Source organism: Lepisosteus platostomus, chromosome 11 (genome assembly GCF_059453375.1).
Source record: "Lepisosteus platostomus isolate fLepPlt1 chromosome 11, fLepPlt1.hap1, whole genome shotgun sequence".
Classification (NCBI taxonomy): domain Eukaryota; kingdom Metazoa; phylum Chordata; class Actinopteri; order Semionotiformes; family Lepisosteidae; genus Lepisosteus; species Lepisosteus platostomus.
This window is the reverse complement of record NC_142621.1, coordinates 21541130-21565019: the sequence shown is the minus strand read 5'-3', so window position 1 is coordinate 21565019 and position 23890 is coordinate 21541130. Positions and strand designations below refer to the sequence as shown.

General features: G+C 33.0%; 1 protein-coding gene across 4 annotated transcripts in view; it reads left to right on the top strand.

Annotated features, from left to right (window-relative positions):
* negr1 (neuronal growth regulator 1) overlaps positions 1-23890 on the top strand; it is a 533948-nt gene that overhangs the window by 412567 nt on the left and 97491 nt on the right. For 2 of the 4 annotated variants that reach the window (XM_088598882.1, XM_088598879.1), the window contains exons 6-7: positions 5183-5331; positions 17437-17478. In XM_088598882.1, the coding sequence (XP_088455008.1) occupies positions 5183-5331; positions 17437-17478 (191 nt within the window). The remainder of the gene's footprint in view (positions 1-5182; positions 5332-17436; positions 17479-23890) is intronic. The other 2 variants (XM_088598880.1, XM_088598881.1) reach the window with 1 other exon arrangement.

Below are 23890 nucleotides of genomic sequence, written 5' to 3'. Positions count from 1 at the left end.
TATAATAAAGTTATTGGATGTTATAAACATTTAGTTTTTATTTACATGGATTGTCTGAGATTTATATTGACTTCATTCATATACACTTCATCTTCTTATTAATGTGAAAAGGATTATGTGGCATTCAAAAAATCAAATGTTACAATGTTCAGAGAGTATTAAAGTGGATGTATACAAAAGAAGAAACTAAAGTGAAAGAAAGAGGAAAGGGGAGACAGCAGACTGTAGATACAGTGGAAGAGGGATAATACACAAACTATTTCATGTTCTTGTGTGATGGCTACTGATTTGGTTGCTTGAACAGCAGATTTGGTAGCATGAAAAGCATAATTGAGTGGTGGAAGCAGAAAGTTCAAGACTGGGGATATTAACAGAAGAAATATTTTATAGCATTTTTTGTAGCAGTCTTATTAATGAATTTTATGAACTTGATTGTTAAGTCTGGCTATGGGTGCTACAGCTTCATGTGTTGTAGTAACTGCATTACATTGAATAATGATTTAGGTATTTTAAAAACATATTAAATGTTTTGAATATACAATCTAAGTGTATAATAGCATCACTCAACATGGAGTGATACTATTACACACTTAGATTGTATATTTGGAACATATAATACACAACAATTAGGCCTTATGGTAACCCCTTTATTCTTTTTGGAATAATCTGATGCAGGACTGCACAGCTGCCAGGCACAGTGAATCATTAAAGTACTGCAGCTGCATGTGGTTGTCAGTAAAGTATTAAATATTTATTAAAACTTTTATTCACCCATTAGTTCTTTCCTGGGCTAAACATACTGCATAGTCAAGACAGGATGTTGTTACCATGTTGCTATTACAACTCCAAATGAGATATGCCTCAATTCTGTACAACACTAGCAGAATTATATATTTTTAATTTTATACAGTACATAGAATTATTAGTAACTGTGTATAAATAGTAATTAGAAAGCAGATAATTTTGTCTTGGAGATAAATAATGAAATATATATATTACAAAAACAAATTAACATGTCAAAAAAGATGCCAGATTAAAATGTTTTGAGTAGTATTTTGAAAGTCTTTGTTGCATAATGTACAGTAAATTGTATGTAGCTTATACAGGTCTCCACTACAGTATACAGATGCAGCCATTCAAAATGCACGGTACAACCCCGTACCACGCAAAATTATCTACAGTTCACCACGTTGTACTGCAGTATGTAATTGGCTGGCCAAAATGACCAACAGGGGCACTCGTGGTGCATTGGTAGTTAGTGAAACAATTTAAACATTTAATCTCTCTACTCTGCATGTTTAAATCCACTTAATATTGAATATTTATATGGAATTTTACAACTGAAGTGAAATTTTAGTAGCTGAGGAGAAGAAGAGGAAACATAACGCATCTGAAGGTCGTAAATTATTTTAATTCAGGAACACAAACATATTCTGTAATTCCACTTTCTTCCTGAACATTTTAAGCATCAAAGTCTTTCATCCAGTCTGTCAGTAACATACTGTGGTTATTTTGGAAAAGTTTTTACGTTCTCCTTCTGACTATATTAAGTTTATATACTTTGTAAAAAGTTATAATGTTTTAACCTTTCCTATTAATATTTGCGCTCGTTATCGCCGTAAAAAAATTGATACTTTTTAGAATTTGATTAATAGGGAATATAATATGGAATCACGTATCTAAAGAAATTAATTACGATATAATTATATTCATATAGCTCAAATTATCTCAGTAGTACACTTTCTTTGTAAATGTCTGCATTAGTTTAACTCATTCACCTGTAATTATGTGTGTGGTGTAATGGCTTAGGCGTGTACCTTGCATGCTGGAGTGGGGGGGTTTGAACCCAGCTGTCACCATGAGATTTATTTTAACAAATAAACATTTCTTTGAAAAACTAAAATAGCAAATTTTATGGACACTATATTGACATTTTTGATATTTCTAAATATCACAAGTTCGAAACTAAGTGATTTTATTAATAACTAATAATTATTGAACAATAATTTCAAACGGTTACTGTACTGCCACTACAGTATAGCTTGTGGTAATACATTTATTTGTCCTGCATCAAAGTTTAACTCGTTCAGAGCGCCCTACATTCCAAACTCCAAGTGTTTAATTTTGTCTATTGCTACATCAACAGTAATGTACAGGAACATATGAAAATGTTTCCAAAATAACCACAAGTGAACAAGTTGAGGGATTTGATAATAAGAGAGAAATCATAACAATGACTATATGTTGCTAGTCATGCATACCAAACTGAAAGAAGGCGTACTTTTTAGAATTAGATTTTTAGGGAATATAATATGGAATCGCGTATCTAAAGAAATTAATAATGATATTAATATAAGGATCTAAATATATGTATTCATATAGCTGGTAGAATTACTGTAATCCACTTTCTTTGTAAACACGTTTTATTTTTCATTTGACTCATTCATGCATGATTACTTTAGAAACATTTTTAAGGTATTCGTTCTATGTAGGCAATTAAGTTCAATACCCGGTTTGGGCAAGTAGTTTTTCTTCTAACAAAGACTTTTTAAAACATAAAATAGTAAGTAGTATGTACACTATATTAACATTTTTTGTGTTTATCATATTCAATGTTAAGTGATATTGATAATGAATAAAAACATGAATGAAACAGAGCCTGCAACATACATTTTCATAGAAAAGGTTAATCACTTAACTCACTTAACTTTGAACATGTTGTGATGTTTTGAAATACCAACAAATTCAATATAGTGTAATATTAACTCTTTTAGTTTTTCAAAGAAATGTTTATTTGTTAAAAGAAAGCTCATGGTGACAGCTGGGTTCAAACCTCCGACTTCCAGCATGCAAAACACACACCTAAGCCATTACACCAATGCACTGCTTAACAACTTAAGCTGTAGCTGAAAAAGGCAGGCAGAATATCTTCACATAATCACGAGTGAATGAGTTAAACTCATGCTGGTGGTTACAAAGAAAGCGGACCACGTTAATACTTTGAGCTTACAGCCTGTCCAAGGTCATTCATTATTAATACTATTCAAAATATCTTCCGTAAAGACTTTGATGCATAAAATATTTCTGCATAATTAAAATATTTATGATGAAGGTGGAAGGTAGTGTACTTTTGTCTAACTGAGCAATCTTGCTTTTATAAAATATACCGACTTTTTAATGTTTAATAATTAACATGCTGTAATACACAAATTTTAAAATTATTTAGTCTAAAGAGTATACAACTAAAATTCTTCATTGGAAAAAGATTGTCCCTCAGCAATGACTGGGATTCGAAACTATGCTTTTTCTGGCAACAGCTCAAATGCTGTACATGAGATGTTAAGCTTTATTAGCTCCACCTGGCGGTTTAACAAGGTGCTTCCGGATACTATTATCATAACATGCATTATGATACGTTATGATACGTTATGTTGCGTTATGATGTGCCACGACTACCACGATTTGACGCAGCGTACTTCACGCATTTTGAATGGCTGGATCTTTATTAAGAACAATATATTTAAATTATTTATTTAAAATTTTCTGTTATACTTCTGAGGTACAGTATGCATTATTTGAAATATTTTGTTATTTTATCTTAAGGGTGGCTTGCAAAACACTGGTATAAATTGTATCGAGATTAAGGCAGTCTGCAAGAATTACAGTACACTAATAACTGTGATTGATGTACAGTATGGATATCTATGGATATTCATGGCATTCTTTAATGTGTGGGACGTTGGAGAATATACTATAGTTTTTTTACCATATGCTGTATGTGTCCCACACCCCAAATTAAAAACTCCAATACAGTCCATTCATGGCATGTAATCCCCTTTTCAGAAAAAAATACTGTACATCCATGTTACATTTTAAAAACATATTCAATGAAGCTGCCATTTCAGTAACATCTAATGAAACACAAATGCCTCCTATTGATCATGCCACACCTGTCAGACCATACTGCAGTGCTCTTTCTGCTAATTCCAGTTTTGATATGTATTTTTAGATGGCTTCATCTGTAAATCCTTACTTGTATGAATATGCATTTATGTTTCTTTACTAAATATGTATGCATGTGGGATTAATTTGGGAATTATTAAAGCATTTAAAATATCATAGTATTTATAATTTTCCAAATATTGTGACCCTGGCTCTGACCCCAAGCTTCTCTAATCTGTCTGTGTCTCTCATGGAGAGCACGTTGGTGTATACAAAAAAGACAAATTCAATACAAGAAATTGTATATGGCCAATAAAGTGATCTACTGTGAGAAGTTATTTTTAAAAATACCTATATGAGGCTCCAAATTTATTCATCAAGTAAAGGTGGTCATTGAGAGTGTATGTATAGCAAATACAGTACTTTCAATTTCATAAAATGGTAAAATGTGGTGTTTAGTATATTGGATCCTGATGCACTGTAGATGAAAATAAAATGTGCAGCAGTAAATTGCATATCTGTTGAAAGTTCATTAGGAAATATATTCCAAACCTCAGAAAGTCAAAGCCATCCTTTCATTGCAACTTCTATTAAAAACACAAAAAACAACAGAGTGATAGAAATCCAACACATAAGGAAAATTAGAATATATAAATTAGCTTATTACTACCTGCTTGATTATAAACATCTAATTGCAACCTCAATTTTTCATATATCAAATCTATCCTTTTCTGTGAAAGCATGTGAGATGCACATAAATGCTTTGCTGTGGGATGTGTAATGTTTTTTTTAATGACATGGTTTATAGCATTTCTAAGTACGTCAAGAAACCTGTTTTTTACATTTTCTATACATTAAATGTTTTTTATGTGATTTGTGTGAACTATATCTGTCTTTGTTATACTGCTCCTACAACATCTATAGGAAAACACCCCAGAAAGGTGACAAATGAGCTACAGTGTTGTAAGTTGTTTCATGACCTAGCTTTGTCAGTTTTTGCTTTAAAGAAGATACTAAAGCTCAGAAATCTCCCATTACTGCTTTCATATATCCAGTGAAATAGTGTCTGTGTTATACAGAACATTCGGGTAGACCATACAGGAATCCTTATTTTTCACATAAAGTTTACATGTAATGACCACATGTTGAATTAATGTTTTTCCAGTTTTCTAAGCACTACTCCTTGTATTTGACATTTGTTAAAGATAAATGTTATCTTTTTATTTTTTCTATACTGTAGGCTCATTAAAGGGCATGGAATTAATATTCAGAATCTCAGCTCAAGATCTGTTCTCACTGTGTCCAACATGACAGAGGATCGTTACGGAAACTACACGTGTGTTGCTACCAACAACCTTGGAACAGCCAATGCCAGCATGCCTCTAATCCGTAAGTCACAAGGATATTAACTCTAAGCAGACTTGTTTCCATGGTTATGTGCTATTAATTTACTGAAAAGCTTATTTTTCTTGTAAAGAGATTGTAGTGTATTTACCTCCAGTCATAGTGCTCTGCATTACTACTCCCCAGTGTTTTTGCATACCCACAGTATAAGAACTGACTAGAAGATTTAGGTTAGATTTGCACACTTATAGTTTATATTGTCATATACAGTGAACTGTATATACAGAGAAAGAAGAAATATGAGAAAAAATAATATGAAAAGGTTTTAGATGAAACAATGATATGTCTACTTATATATCCCATTTATACTACTTGTGTCTAGGACACTTTCAGGTAAAAAGGAAGGAAAAATTACCAAACTGTCAACAAAATTAATGAGGAAAAAGGATAAAATACCTGTTATGACTCTTAAGGTAGCTTTCTGAGCTGTGATGATTTCAGCTTCACTGTCTGTTTTTGATGTTGACAAAGTGATGTGTGATTCTCATTGTGACATTTTTACAGTAATTTTAAATGTTGTTCTACTAGAAAATTGTGATTTTTTCAAAGGTTGTTAAATTAAAAATATTATGTTGCAAATTATCTTTTCTTAAAGTAGCCTTGGACACAGAAATATATGTATTCCCACTTGAGTAGAAATGAGTAGAAAATGTTTCTAGATAGTTGGTTATAAAGACTAAATTATGTTGTATAGAATTCATCATGTTTTAGTTTTAGCTAAATGAAAAAAAGATGGATATATACCTATAATCATCTCCCTCAAAACTGGTGATATCCATCGTCTAGAATGTGTCTTCAATTAAAAAACAAATGACAGTAGTAGACGTCAACTGTACAAACTACAAGACTACAAGAGTTTTATTAATGTGCTGTATGTATCATATACGCAGACTATTATGTGATTCTGAATATGTATCTGCACAACAAGAATTTATTGGAAGAAAACATATTCGTAAAGATAGTCATTTCAAAGGAAAAACCTGACTCTGAGTGCTTTTAATCCAAAGAAGAAAAAGATCAAAGACTTTTTGAGATTTTCAAAACCATGGATTTAGTGCAACTTCAGTTTTTCTATAGCTGAAATATCAAGCATGTTATATAAAGTCCAAAGCAATACTTTTTGTTATGTCTCAGATGCAGTCTTACTCACTTTATGATGAACGCTAATAAGAATAAACTAACATAGAGACTCCCCTAATGAAGAATGGCAAGCAATTTCTGGAGTAAGGACAGCTAATGGTAGCAGAACCAAGAGAAGAAAATCAGCTCAGTCTTTTTGAATTGCTGTTTTAATACCAATCGATATCTATTGATGGAGAGACTGCAAAATTATAGATATTTTATATCTAATAAAAACCTACCAATTTTAAAAGCAATTAAAAGATAATAAAGAACAATAAATGTATTTTGTGAAGATAGAGGCTCTTGTGTGAAATCATGCCTTCAATCGTCAAGGTAGGTTGATGGACTGGAATTACAACAATTTTGATTGCAGGGACTGGCAATGTTGACTTTTTCATCAAAATGAAGAATGATAAAATCAATCGTACAGCGTGTTATTTTCCCATAGTGAAACATATTTAGTCAAGGAATATCAAAATCTATTTTAAAGAACACCAAGGTTTTTGAATCTTTGCATCTTACTGTAATTTCAGCATCCCCATTAAATAGGACTAAATATTTAACTCTTCACTTAACTTCACTTCATTTAACTCTTAACTCGTATTAGATATGCAACAATACATCAGGTGAGTAATAGTTACTTCTTTTTTCAAACATCAGACAGAGTATGTTAAAACGTTTTAATGCTTCATTGGAGAGTGATTTAATAATGAAAACAACAATGTGAGACATGTTTCCTACCTAATGGCAATGGCATGAAAGAGAAAGGGCTTACCATGTATTAAATGTGGGTGAGTTTTGTGTAAGGACTCCTTGTTTGTATTGAGCTGTGTATTGTTCTTTTAAAATAGTAAAACACGCATCCAACGTTGGATGAAAAGATGATTTTTTCAAAGTTAAAGTAAAGGGATACACAGGCTGAAAGGTCTCCTCTTGTCAGCAGGATTTCTTGTTTACGTTCTTTGAGTTTTTTGAGGTTATATCCATTTATACCTAAAAATCTACTGTATATAGTGAAAGGGTTCAAGATGTCTCTCTCATGTTCTATACAGTATGTGCTGAAAAATGCTTGTGGTTGTCTTTTAGATCCAGAGATTTGACTAGTAACTTATCAGTTACTTTATTCAGCTATTACCCTTAAATGCTGTTCCTGTATTAGTTTTATTTTCAAATCCGAGCTATGCACAGCAATTTGAAAACAAATATTTCACTGTTGTCTAAACAGTATCTTCCCATACTGTAAATAGGGTATAAGAAAGGAAGTGTAACTAGGTTAACATTTGAAAGTAAGCTGCAAATATTCAGATGTTAATAAAAAGTGGGGCATGAGTGGGTATATAAGGGAAAGACCTATAAGTGGATTGAAAACCCAAAGAAGATCACTAAACTGGGAGGATCGGTTGCTTGGCAAAACCGTTTGCAAAGAAAAATGCAATGCAAAAATAACTTGTGGAGTACGTTTTCTCTTGGTTTGGTTAGACTTTGGAACACTTAAGCAAAACAGAAAACAACTTGATAAACATGTTTAACATTTAATGTATTGATTGTATTGAAATTGCTTTCTCCACAGAAGCAACTCTTGCCCTTTTTCTCTATTCCACAGTGTTGCATATGAGATTGACAGTGTAAAAGTAATAATGCTAAAGTGGCTTCAAAACAGGGATATTTCACTAATGCATTTCTAGTAAAAGATGAAGAGAGGGTTTATTATTGAAGAGTGAGTCAGAACATCTCTCAGAACTAAAGCTCTTGAACCTTTTTTCTCTTGCTTTAATGGAAAAGGTCTACTTGTTTTTTTTTTCAAAACTCACAAGCATGAAAGCAGGATTCTTCATAGCACTAATAAACTCTGTTGATTATTCAAATCAAATCATTCATTTAAATTTGCTGTGTGTGCATTTCTACTTTAAAGACTAGGGCTATATCCTTTTTTCTTATTTTTGTGCATGTTGATTTTAATGACTATACACATAAAAAAAACTAAAATGACCACATGCGTATAAGTGTTAAACCTCTTATAGTTTTGCATTCACAGTATGATGTGCTATTAATCTCAAGAAGTGCATTAGACCCAAATTTCAGTGAATATGATGCACTCCCTTTTACATTATACCATATGGTAATATAGTCATGCTGTGCAACCTTTTATCAGTACTATGCTCAGTTTAGTCCCAGATTTCTGTATTCTGACTTTAAGAAGCATTATGTGTAAATATGCTTTTAGGTCTCCAATCCTTCTCTGTATAATGTTTGTGCTGTGTGCATCAGATGTTCTGATGAAACACAAGGAAATTCCTGATCTATAAAAATGCAGATGAACCAAGCACATAGTTTACTGAATCTTACAGGGAGCATGTTTCTATGGTCTAAAGTTGTGCTTTAGTTTCTGTAAACATCTTTATATAGCAATGAATTCAAATAAGAGTAGACACATTGACAGTAAAGAGTATTCATTGCTCTCATCAGCTTTAGTATGTGTGTGGCAAAACCTCCACTGGATGATGACTAATGAATAACTTGTTCTTTCGTGTTTCTTATCAATCATATGGGTTGTCTATGTCATTTCCTCTTGCCTTTTTATCTAACGCTGTGCTATTTTGTGACCATTCTTGGTGAGTAGTTTTTTTTAAAAAAAGGAGCAAAAGATGAAGTACTGTACATGGTACTGTATGTGAAATAGCATACTGAAACATAAAACACTGCAAATCTGTTAATATTTCCATAAGAAAATTCAGATCAAAGTCTACAAAATTTAAAAAATAACATACATAAATTTTGCTGGGAGAAATAGTTTAAAAATACAGCCGGATTCAAAGTTTCTAACAACATTAAATCCATAGAATATTTATTGATCGTTTAGGTACTGTAAACTGCTTATTATTATCATGGAAATTTTATAACTTTCTCCCTTTCCAAATATTCTTGAGAAGGGGCATTCTCTGTCTCTGTTATGATTTTTTTTACTCTAAATACATTATTGTGGAAAGTTAAGACAACAAATGTGTCATTCAGAATAATCCATAATTGGTAGAAGATGATACTGTAGCAAGTCCTTTTTGAGAAATGTCTTATTGTACGAAAAAGAGATAAATTCTGCTATCCAAATATTGTACTTTTCATTAAATAATATATACAGTATATAAAGCAGTAATTTATTAAATTGAATTTAAAGCATGCATATCAAAAGTATTAATTTCTAATGAGAAATTCTAGAGATTGAAAGTTTAGTTTCTGATCCGTGGTAGTCTTTATGTACTGTACTTACCTAGCTGAGTGTTGCAGGTAACTTTGGAATGTTTTGTTTATTGGATTTGCTAGTCTTTATTTCACAGTTATATTTATTTTATTTGATTTGATTTTTTAATTGATTTTTTCATCAGAGAACAACTGATTGAAAATCATTGTGTCATGAGCACAGCCAGAATTGCAGAAGAATTATATGTTTATTGATATCGTCAAACACCACAGTTTTAGTTCTATATTTTCTGAGGTGGTGTAATGCAAATTAATTTGCAATTTACTTCTGCTTTTATTGAGTAGCTCTCTTAGGAAAGCAAAAGGGATTGTCCAGAGGGCAATTAAAAAACTACTACTGTATGCAAAATAAATTGGGGGTGGGGGGGCAGTTACAATTATTATATGAAATGGAAATAGTAAAAAAGAGAAAAATATTTTGCCTTAAGAAACATTTATACACTAGAATTGATTATAAATAAATGATAAATGAAGAAAGCAGAACTGATACTAATGTGAATAACAGCTGGATAATCAGCCAGAAACATACCATGACCAAACCATCACCCAGCATTACAATAAACATTTATATACCATCATCACTTCCCTGTTTAGACAATGTAGGGACATTATTATACATAAATTATATTAAAATACAATTTACTGTGATACTATATACAACTAGTATTATATTCTACTTGAACCAATTTGAAGTTATGTAGATTTTGGGTCATCATGTTACAAACTAATGTACTGTATGGTCTCAAAGGAATGACATATTCAAACAGACTAAGGAAAGTAAATCTTTTTACCTTGGAACAAAGAAGATTATGTGGGTTCTTGATTTTGGTATTCAAAATCCTATAAGATATTGACTAAGTCAATATGATTTTCAAAAATCAATATCAACTCAAGGACCTGGGAGCAAAGGTAATAATCCATTTATGAGCATTTAAGACAGAACACAGGTGATGCTTCTTTCCCTGATATAAGAGTTGTGTAGAACAAATTCCTAACTATGTTGAAGCAGACTGTTGAATCCTTGAAGAAATGGTTGGGTTATTTGGTTATCAGACAACATGAGCCAAATGTCCTCCTTATGTTTCCAATTTTGTTCTTATGCAATACAAAAACTTAAATTATGTCAGTTAACTATTGACATAACTTAGCTAAATAAGAATCTTCTAAAAAATAAAAAATACTGTGTTCGTAGATATTTACATGAACAGTTCTAAATAATAATGCTTTCTCTGTCTCAAATGCATGTGTACAAAAATCTTGAAGCACACTGAAGTAGATTACAAGATATATGGATATTCTGTGAGGTCTTTGGTTAGCTAGTGTTAAAAAATGTGCTTTGTACTCAGGGCACAAGAGTACATGCCAGTAAGGAGCAAATGCTTCAGGACAGGACACGTGACAAGCAGAAGTAATGAAAACATATATTAGGGATTGGCAGATACTGGATGGCTATCAGGTGCATGATCATTTGTGGCTAGTACCTGATTGTGTGTTTTAAATAATCACTTTAAGGTACCATTGTATATCCTGAGGGAAATATAATTTTGGCTACAATAAAAAAAGTGCCCTTGAAAAGACATTAATTGCAGAATTATTCTGTAGCCAACCTCACTGATGTCGCTACTTTGTCAAGAAACAAGGCACGTCTTTCACTGTAGGGGGGACCTTTGGATTCCACAACTGTGTGAAAATCTACTGTCTTTATTGAAGTTTATTATTCTTGTTTTTTTGTTTTGTTTTGTTTTTCTTCTCCTGCCTGTCCTAAACAAAGAAGAATAATCATTACAAAGGCTGTGGTTACTCCAAAATTTAACTTTATACAATTAATTTAATTTTATTCCCTACATTTCTAAATATCCGTAAACAATGATAAATCTGTCATTATGTTTGGCTGTTGTCGTTTGCTTGTTAACATCTCCAAATATGATTTGCACTTCTTGCTTGTAAATACCTAAATTTGCAAGATTTAGAGCAAAAGATCAAAGTCTTTAAATTAAGTATAACTTTAAACTCAACATAATGTATTCAGTCTTTAATCCGATCTCCAAAATTCCAGCCACATTAAAATATGAGAGTTGTAATATATATGATGATGATAACAATAATGAAACATAGGAAATACAGCAACGATGGATACCATTCATTTTGCAGGCATTTAATTTGAATACTATTAATTGTCAGAACAGAAAACAAGATATTCAAGTCAAATGAATCATTCTATCCTTTCTCTGAGGCAGCTACAGTACCTAAAGAGTATATTTTGTACATACCTAATTCTTGTGAACTTAGAATTTCTTACTAAAGATAATGGAAATGGGTTTATTGCTTATTTTTGTACCCTTTTGAAATTACAGGTATGCACAGTCTGTTAGTTTTTTATATGTATTAATTTTATGTTGTGTTATTTGTTTTTTGTAGATTTGTATGGTGATGTAAAAGACAAATTTCCACCCTTTTGGATTGACAATAAAGCTACATTTTATGTTTTATCATATAATTTGTTTAAAAACATTGTTTAAAGTACATTTTCTGTACAATGTTGGAGAAAAAGGAGCTGATGAAAACAATATTGTTTTCCAAGGACAGAATAATTCATTTTAAAAAGTAATTTGTTTATTTAAAGACTTCAACCAAGTTAATAACAAACTTGACTGTAATAATTATTATTATGTTACTTAATTTGCACATTTACAATAGAATGCCCAGCAAAATAAATCTACATATTATATATACAACAAATCTGCACAGTATATTAATTATTATTTCAACTTATAGAAACATTAACAACTATTAGACATTATAATGGAAAAAAATAATGCTACATAACATGCAAGTGAAATGCAAAATCAAATGAACAAAAGGTGAATACCCATTGATTGAGTGAAAAAAAAATTCCATAGGTGACTAAACAGCTTTACAGTCTCATAAAAAAAGCTAAAGAAGATTGCATGTCAGAAATATTATGTTCTCCACTAAAGTGCTGACGGATGATGGTTTTTGTGGGACTGATAGTGCTAGAGAAAATTAAAGAGTCAGAACTTTAAGTTTTGAATGGAAGGTACTGAGAGTTAAGAAAAAAGATAAGGTAGATAAGGTGTTATCAAATGCAGATAAGCTAAGAGACAATTTTATTGTACACAATGCTATTAATATTCATACTGGAAACTTGAAAATTAAAAAGCTGATTCAATATTAATTGTTACTTAAATTTTCCATGTAACAGTGTTAGTTAAGAATGTAAGCAAGAAACCTTTTACTCCTTAGTTTTATATTTGCACTGATGCAGCAAATAACTTGTAGTGCATTTAATTGTTTTTCATGCTTTGTGATTACTGTACATGACATACGCAGGCGGTAACAGTTTACTTTATACAAATATACCTAACAAAAGCAGTGACAGTTAACTTAAAATGTCTGCATTTCAGACAGAACACATTAACTTCTCATTGTAGACAGCCAGTTTTCATAGGTTCTTATGGATGTTGCAGGTCCATTGGAGAGAAGCAGTACAGACTGTTTATCTTGATACTGAGACACTTTGCAATTCAGTTCCCGAAGGACTTCTCATCACACAGTATAAAAACTAAACAAGTAACAACAGTAGCATTTAAGGTTTTTACCCCTACAGTACAGTAGTAATATAGTAGTTCAAATACTATAGACATTTTGCATTAAGCATGTGGACTTTTAGAGCACCAGTTGGCAAGAACATCTATAAAAATAAGTAGGACTCTAATTCAATGAAGATAAGTCCATGTTGGCAAAATCTGAAGCGCAGTGTTAGTGAAATAATCTTGGCAACATAATTTTAAGACTACAGGCTAACAAGGTTAGTGTCATTTAAGATTGTCCATAGTCAGAGACAAGAAAATACATGCAGTCATTTTTTTCTTGAGTCTGCTAAAACTCAAACATCTGTCATTTCTAGATTTAGAGAAGGGAAGATAGTGATGCCCCAAATCTTTGTAGCCATGTATGATTTCTAAAATAACATTTAACATATGGTACATATAAAATAATAAGATATTTAGTAAACTATTAATATTGTATTACAATAATCCCTCAAGCATAATTGGCTCCAAACTTTTGGCTCTAAGATGATCACTCATAAAAAATGACATGTTCCAGGTATTCATAACTGGATATAAACTAGTTGAGGTAATTTTCTGATGTATTTGAATCATTTGGCATCATACATTGCTAAGTGTATATCACAACAAATAGGATTTACCAACACTTCTTTTTATGCAAGTTGTTACACAATTTTTAAATGTGCTGCATTAAGAAGCAGTTCTGTGGAGAAATAAAAAATGCACGGTCTCTATAATACATACATATGAACAATAATAGGACATGAACTAATCAAAATTTCTTACTAAATAAGATTGTTAGTTAATAAATCTTGTGCAGTCAAAGACAGAATAAAACCCATAACTAAAAAAAGTAAAAATAAGAACATCAAGCTGTCTGGTGGTATTGATACTGTGCATTCATAGTGAGCATAGTCAAAATAAAACATTACATTGTTTGAAATATTACAATTTGTGAAATTTCAGTATATAATTTTAGAATATATATATTTAAAATATTATTCTTCTCCCTAACAATAATAATTTCCTTACAGTCTGCTGAGAGGAGTGGAAAATAGTTACCTGCTTGGAGCTTATATTAGCAGGGGAGGTTAACTTGTATTAGAAAAATAACTATGTACAGTACTGTACATGTATAGCTTGTTTAACAAATACTTATAAGTAAAGTACTCTTTTAACAAGAAATACTGTCTGTGTACTTTCTTTTTTTGTTCTGCCTATTTACTGCAAATACATTATTTGTACTTTGATTCTCTGAAAGAGTTTTGTTGGTCTCTTTTTACAATTCAAATGCTTTGATATGGGTACCCCACAGACAACTTGAAGTAACTGTGCTTGACTCATATGCATGAACTCAGTTTAAGTCTGAAAACTTTGATGGTTTCACGCTTTCACTGACTTGGCAGTAGAAAACACAAAGCGGCACAATATTACCCTTAACTGTTGATCTCATGCCCTTTTTTTGGTAAGGAGCTGTTTTAAGACACTGTGATATTGTAAAGTGCCAACAAAAGAATGTTCCTGGGAATGGTAGCTTTAGCATGTCAAATGACATCTTTGTGCATGGATAAGAAGTACTGACAAGTGATACACACTCTGTCTGCATCCTTGCCTGCATGCAGAGTTTCAGCTATTACCTTGACAAGTGTGCATGGCCAGCCTGACCTGAGACAATTATGACTGCATACAGCTTCTTCAGGGTAAGACAGTGTATGAATAAAAAACTGTAGGGACCTTTTGAGTAGGTTCCTTTTTCATCAGTAACTTCTTAACACAGAGACAGAAAAAAAGTGCCTGGCTGGCAGTACAGTTTTGAAAAGTTTGATAAAAATAACATTTATTTTAGGAAATGGAATGATGGAATAGTCCAACAGTTAGAGTGAAACAATTTTAGCATTGTACAATGGAAACACAATTAACACAATTAACATCTGTCAACGATTTCAGTTTTAAATAAGGCCAAAATTGTTTGTTTTGCTGTTTTGCAAAATATATATCCTGTATTTAATAAATGTGCAGATAAATTAGTCCATTTGCAATCTTCATTATAATTACTCCATTATCAGTGGAGTATTTTTAACCATCATGCTGTACCTGATAATACAAGACAAAATACTGCATTGAATGCATGGAAATAAAGAATAAAATTGTGAATTATTGCACAAGAAATGGAATTAGCATAAATATGATTAAATTGATGTCTACTGAATAAGAATTTAGTCAAATTTAATCATTTAACTTTTCCAACTACTAAATTGAGTGATATTGATTTTCATATCTGTAGTCATTTTGCTTTAGATATTGACTTTGTTAAAATCCCAGAAGCCAAAAGGTATAAGCATGAATGGGTTATTTTTATCATTTTGAAATTAGGTACAGATGAGATTAGGCTTTCAGAACTCCAGCAAAAGTCAAATAAAATATTCTTCTGTCACAAATCTCTAAATATACCAGGAGACAGATTATAATCTGTCTACAATCAAAAGAAATGACAAATCATTAAGGAAGATTAAATAAGGAAAGGGCTTTCATTCCTTTAAGGCAGACTCGATATGCACAGCAGACTCAATATGCACAGCAGCTCAGGTTTTCAATGTAAGAAGACAGTAATTTAACAGCTTGGATGAAAATATTTCACTTAGAATTGCAAGGACTTTCAAAGACTGATATGCACTTGTAAGCAAGTGACTATACCATTTCTGGCTTCTATATAATATTACACAATGCTTAATATTCAGACTTCAGATCTTACAGACAAGTGCATCATTAAAATCTTGAGGTGTCAATATTAATTTTAAGATGATGCATTATTTTCAAAAAAACAAAAACAAATTTGCACAAACTACATTCTGGGTGCTGGAACGTTTCCCCCTCAATATAATGATTTTGTTACAGTTGTGATATTAGTGAATTCACCCATGCGTTCTGTACTGAAATTGCTCAGATTTCTAAAATTATTGTTGTACAAAACAAGTCTTGTTTAAAAGAGGGGAAAAACAACAAGTATTATCAGGTTTTGAATTTGTATGTGTGATACATGTAAAGGTCTAAATTGCAGTTTTAAATAAGGCCAACATGGTTTGTTTTGCTCTTTTGTAAGGTTTAAATGATTTCCTGAAATGTACTGTAAAGTCAAGTCAACCACTAACCTGCCACAGTCTCCACATTGCCAATTTACCACAGGATGTCACAGCAGAAGATCTTGTTTTTTCTAAAATGTAAAAGGATAGCAGAACAAATGAGAATATAATGAGAATATAAGGAAATGTACTGTATGTTTTTGTTCTGTTTTGAATATAGAATGTCATATTTCTTTTTGGTTAATGTTTTCTTTGTTGATGAATATAATTGCTTTGTATCAGTTTGGAGAAGGGATGTTTTTTGTATTAATTTCTAAATTTTCCTCATCTGCTCTATAGAGGACTTGTGGCACAGAATAAAGTCATTCACAATGTAGGTGGGTGCTGTACCTTTTTGGTGCTGCTGTCCTTTCCTACATATAAATTGCATGCAGGTACAATACCTCTGAGAAAAGTGGTATTCAAAACACCACAGGTTATAAACACATTTATTCAGTAAATTAATGCTGAGAAGCAATGGTGTGGTACAGTACATTATCAGATAGAGAGAGAACAGATACTTTATTTTTTTTCTTTAAAATGTGCAATTATCAGGAGACATTGAAACAAATGTGACGCTTGGAAAAGCTTTTCACCCACTAAGTATAAAGGCAATTAAGACTGCAATAATAAAATGAACATTAAAATAATATAAGAAGAATGTCAGTCAGTCTGCACAATACATTTTACTGGACATTTTATTTTTTAATGTAATCATCCAGGAAATAGTGCATATCATGCAGTTGAGCAACCTGTGTGTCGCTTGTACTAACTTCAAATTTCTAATACTGTATTTCAACAAACGATTTCAAAGCAGATGGGTGACTAAAGAGCAGCATTTCTCCTTTCATTAAGATGTTTATACATATTTTTAAGTCCCTAGAGACAGGAGTTTATGTTCTCATTTCTGTCTGTGGTCTGTGCATGTTTAATTTTGGTTTGCATCTCCATTATGTAAACAATACTTGAATGTTCTCTTTTTTCCTCTCCCCCTTTTTCTGTAGCAATAATTGAACCTACCACTACTAGTGCTGTCTCAAGCCCAGGTCAGTATCCACATACTGTACAGAATCAGTATATTTGGGTACGCTGTAATCTGAAAACCTCTGTTCCATTTAGATATTATCCTGATTAGCTGGAATGCCTGCTGGTGTACAGCTTTTTGTGTCTTATAAGTGTGGGCAGAAGTCACATTGCAATTTTTTTCACCGCCCCCCTCCAACAAGACACTTTGTGGTTTCATCTTTGTGATTGTCATCTGTGGCTCTGACACCAATGCTTTCTAATTTTTGCCAGCATTTTCTCTTGCACTTTTCCTCCTCCAATGCAAATGCAATCTGCATGAAAAGGAGAACACTGTTGTATCTTTTTGCTTTATTCTCATTGACTTCTGCATTTTTTTCTAAACATAATGTTTTTCTGCAAATGAATGATAAGGTATAAAAAACAAAAAAGTACGATTTTACAACAATTCAAACAGATAATGCCAGAATGAGATTACATGACCTACAGTACTGTATGTGCCAGAATGTGGAGCTCTGGGTGTCAACATTTACTGTTTCTGTAATCCTTGTCTTCTTTTTTATTTTATTATACATTGATATGACATCTGAGATGTTGGTTACTTGGAGGAAAATGGGTACTTTGACTATTTTTTCCTCAATTTTGAAGAAATTGAAGAAATTCAACTTCCTTGAATTAGCTAAGATTGCCAGTCTGCTGTAACAGTCAATGGAGCAGCAAACAGTGCTTGTCAAAACTGAAATGAATTCACAGATTGCTGCAGACTTAAATTCACAGAATGGTTAGAACTGACTTGATATCTCAGATGTCAACTATTCTCAAAACTGGACTTGGTCTCAGGTGGCTTAAGGTAACAGAAATAGGTATTTAATAGTCACACAGTGAATAGGTTAGTCTATATCTACATCATAGATTTTCTGAGTGAATTTAACAGTTGGTCCTGTATGACTCTAGAAGAAAACAATCCTAAATGATTTCCACTTCTGGCACTGGGGGACTTTGAAAGAGTGAAAGGGCATCTTACTTATGGTCACTGCTATTGTATAAGTGGGGAATTGTATAAACACAGACATTTTAAGCTTCTCTAATATTCTACCAGATAACTGCTCCTACAAGGTCACAGGCAGTTTGGCTTTGTTCACTATGTGAAGAGATCTGAGCTACAGCTTGGTTCTAGTAAAATTATAGTCCAGCTACAGCCCAGGTGAGACATGCCTTATCTGAGCTGAGAGAATCTGGTGTCCAGTTCTTTTATGTTCCAGCCCACCACATTCACTATGGTAAAGATCATTGCTTTATGAAAATAATTCATCAGACTTTACGTGCTCAGAATTGATGGAATAACAATGATCTAACTATTTAAATACATGAATGGTTTTGTGACTTTCATTTTTTCTAACTGCACATGTGTAAAAAAGCTAGACCTAAGGTTTTTTCCTCTCTCTCTCTGAGATGTTCTGCTCTAGAAAGCAATGTAAGCATTCACAGATAGTTGACATCTTTTTATATGTAGATGATGTGTTAACTTTCTCCCTTTAAAAACAACATAGTATGATTTTTAAATACAAATCAATGAGATTTGATACTGAGAGATCAGATCAGAAGTATTTATTAATGCTGCTTCCTCTTTTTCTGACTGACTTAGTTCTGATTTTTTCTGATACTGCTTAGTATACATTTTTTTGGGGGGAAATGAAACTGTTGGTTTTTTGGAGGTAGGGGAAGGAGAGGTAATAGGTGGGGTGGTGTTTTAAGATGTTGATGATAAGATTCTATATTTGACATTCTATCTCACAATTTTCTATCATTGGCTGCTAGGAATATTTAATTAATTAAAAACATTATTCTTTCCTAACATTCTGTGTGATCTCCAATACCCATGGTTTGGATCTTTAATGCAGGAAAAATAGCTAAGCAAAAAAAATTAAACTGAAACCACACAATATCACTCAATTTACAAATAAATATGATTAGGTGTTAGTTTCTTCGTCTGCAGAATACAGAGGGCACTGTAATTGATTTTCGAAATTTATGTTCAGAAGACAACCATTTAGGAGTGGTATATTTAAACAATAATATTTAAAGTAAAAAATGCCTTTGTTTCAGTTTACAACCCTATGATGTTTGAATTATTTCTATTATTTTTTGTACAAATCCCTACTGAACCTTATTGAATTTGATGTGAATTGGAGTGTTGTTAGAGAGCTGTCATGAATCGCATACAGATCAACAAACACCTGGATTCAGGCATTCATAGCATTCAGAAATTGAGTTCGATCTGAGTACAGTAGACATTTTGAATGTGGTTTCAAGATAAAGTGAAGGAAGGTCTTCATTTTAACTGTGATTGGTCAGTTACCTTACATACCATGGAATGCAGTCAAAGGTTTTATGAAAGTGAATTTCACATTTCAATTTCATTGCATAATTCACAATTGCATAAATCTCACCTTACAAGAATATTTGAATGAGAACCCACAATAGCTTTTACTAACATAATAAACACACTAATGGAAATTCTGGTCAGAAAAATCATTTAATTTCTTATATTTAGGACTGGGTAGAATTATTATTTCAGTGGATGTTGACCAAGCCATTTATTAGCTTTAAAATGTTTTCAGTAATGGGTTGTTTAGACATTTGGGTACATTCCTGTGCTGTTGGATCAGCACAGGGTGTACTGCGGCCCATGCTTTATCCTATACTGTCGCCATTGATACACTAAGATCAGATAGTTTATGAAAAGCAGTCTTGCATTATGATAACGTTCTCTACCTCCATTAGCAATGTTCACATTACTAGAGACATTGTTTCTACTTGTGCTGTTCTTTCACTGGGTACAGAGAAAACTTTTGATTGGTGAGGTGATGCACAGGGTCGTGGGTTAAACTGAACTCTGAGGTACACATTTTTTGCCAGAGAAAGAATGAAGAACTATGAAACCTAAACTGATAATAGATGGAAGCATTACTAGTGTCAAAGCACTAGCCTGATGAAGAAAGAGATGCTGACAATTACCAAATGGGGATCTCACCCTTCACCTAACCCTTCACCTAAGAAACATCATTTTATAGGTAAACAAATTGTGTAAATGGGCTCCAGAAAACTTGTAATCTGTAGTTATTGTGTTGTAATAGCTCTAAGGATTATACAACCTTCAGCTTTGGAGGCAGTTTGGTGGGTAAGAATCGTTTCAAGGGAAGCCTGGTAGGTGAAAGCCAATTAAGCTTTCTCTACAACAGCTGCAGTAAATAAAGTTGAAGATTTTCCATTTTCTGTTGTCCTGAGGTTTATCTTCCCACTACAATTAGTCTGAGTGGAGCTGCCTGTGGTTGGTTTTAGATTATATGGGTTTGGGATCAGGTTCAATTAATTATGAGATAATAATTAAAAATGATTCCCTTTTCCCTGCTATCACAATAAAAAATAATAACACATTTAAACATTTCCATAATAAAAACAAATCAGCAGAATAACAGATTTGCAGATATCCTAGCTGTGCATTTTCAATTTTTATTTATTAAACTTATTTTGTGATCTCTTAGCCTTTGAATACTCCTGTATTTTTGAAGCCCAAATTAGAAAATTGTCTCTCCACATAAACTTAAATTTAATTTAGACCAGTGTTCCCCATAGACAATTTAGATTTTGTTTTGGTCCTGTAATGACATACTTAATTACAACTTGGCATTTAGTAGAAAGAATCATCAGATCCTAGGAGACATTCCCATTCACCTCTGTTTCATGATAAACACATTACATGTAACTTCCTTTTCTTTTTTCCACAATGAAAGAACAAAGATACATATACTAGCAGATATTTTTAATGATGTTTTTGTTCATTCAAGCACTTGTAGTCCTAACATATGGTCCTGATGTGTAAGTCCTAAAATATATCTTCCTAAGTCCTAAAACATAGAAATCCCTGTACATGGCTTTCTTTTTTCTATTTCCACTCATCTAGACAAGAATTTTCCTGACTGCAACAGATATTCCTCTAAAATAATGACTACAGTTATATTCTTTTACAGCAGGAAAAGGGGATTTGGTTGGCCAGAAACTTTACCTTCCCTTCCCTACCATCATTGGATCCTGACCATTCTAGATATTATTTATCAGGCATTTTCAACTACTTGGATCATGCTGCCAGGGAAGGGTGTGGGAAGAGGAGACACACAATTCTGCTGCTGACTTGGTCAGGATTTTACTGCACAATACTTACAACCAGTTTTGTATGAGTGTGCTTCTGGAGTCCCTTTGTGAGAGACTCCAAAGGGAATACCATGTTAATTTTGCCAGCAGCCATATCACTCTGCAACTCACAACTGGCAACCCACTGAACCTAAGCAGGTGTGAGCCTGGTCAGTACCTGGATGGTAGACCTCCTGGGAAAAACTAAGGTTGCTGCTAGAAGAGGTGTTAGTGGGGCCAGCAGGGAGCGCTCACCCTGCGGTCCACGTGGGTCCTAATGCCCCAGTATAGTGACGGGGACACTATACTGTAAACAGGCGCTGTCCTTCGGATGAGATGTAAAACCGAGGTCCTGGCTCTCTGTGGTCATTAAAAATCCCAGGGTGTTTCTCGAAAAGAGTAGGGGTGTAACCCTGGCATCTTGGACAAATTTCCCATTGGCCCTTACCAATCATGGCTTCCTAATAATACCCATCTATGAATTGGCTTCACTACTCTGCTCTCCTCCCCACTGATAGCTGATGTGTGGTGAGCATTCTGGCGCACTATGGCTGCTGTAGCATTATCCAGGTGGATGCTGCACATTGGTGGTGGTGGAGGGTCCCCATTACCTGTAAAGCGCTTTGAGTGGAATGTCCAGAAAAGCGCTATATAAGTGTAAGCAATTATTATTATTATTATTAGTAGTAGTAGTAGTAGTAGTAGTAGTAGTAGTTTTGTAAAATTAAAATTAGCAACATTTTGTTCCTACAAACATAGTACAAATGCTAGATATTGTCCTGATAAATAGATATCAAGGTTGTAACGTGCACCATACAGCTGTTGTCTTTTATATCCTTGAGCTACAGAAGGAAAAAATATTGTACAGTAGTTGGAGTTTTTTAACACACACAATTGGGTTTAGAATTGTTATTTACTGTACTTGAAATCATATCCATCCTTCCATTTTCTAACTACTTTATATAATACAGGATCGGGGATTGGGGAGGGAGCAGGAGCCTATCCTGGCAAGTGACAGGCACAAGGCAGGAAACACCCCAGACAGGTCGCCAGTCTATCATGGGCACACACAGACACAAACACAAATGCAGACGAGAAACAGTTTTCCCTGAAGCCAATTAACCTACCACTATGTCTTAGGAATGCTGGAGGAAATCATAGCACCCAGAGAAAACCCAAATGAACACAGGGACAACATACAAATTCCATGCAGATTACATCCAATGAATTGAACCTATGGCCCTAGGCTTCCCACTGTGCCATCGCACTGCCCTACAACTAAGCTAGACCCCCTGTAATCACATCAATTCTTAAATTTCAAAAGTTTAAAATGTTCCATTATATGAGTGCATTGCCTTTTATGAGAATGCCTTTCTCTACATAGCTTTTTTTCAATCAATATAATGTCTTTGGGCTTGTATTGAATTGCAACTAAGAATCAGCTCAATGAAAATATGATGGTCTTTGCTTTTATTTTGTACCAATGCTTGCAGAAAAAATGACAATTTCATGCTCTGATGCTGTGGTGAAGTATCATCTGGTGAGACACACTAACTCAATATCCCACTCCTATTGTTTTGTGTTGCTTGTTTTCCAATTGACTTTATGAGTAATTTCAAAATATTCCAGATCTGTTTTGCTGAAGGTAAATCAGCATTCAATTGTGTCACAATGGTTAATGCTGTGTGCGAGCAAAATGTCATTGTTTTTTTTAACATTCTTGTGATGTGCACATATAGTCCAGCTGGTGTTCTTTAAAATCTGAACATTGTATCGACACCACAGGGTGGTCATAGAATGTTATAGTAGCATCACTCTAAGGCTCTCAGTTAGGATTGTTTTTACTTAATATATTAAGTAATAAGATGTTGTCGATTTAGAAATCAAAAATTTTATAAATCAAGAATGTGTGATCAATATTAGCAGAGATTACAGAGTTTTCAGAGTTTGGTGTTCTCATTGGGAGTTGGTCATAGAAATTGTTTGCTTATCTTGTCAACTTCTTGTCAGTTGTGTCTAAAAAAGAATGCTGTTCTAAAATTTCAGATTCTTTTAATACCACACCTTTGCTGTGGAAGGATGTCTTTGGTATGAAGTATTTCCTCAAACAATTTTTCACACAGTGACTAACCTATCTACTTTTGCACTCTATTTTTTTTTATAACTTGCAACATACAACATACTGCAAAGGAACAAGTAATAGGTTTATTCCATGCTGAAAAGAGAAGAAATAAAACACAACGT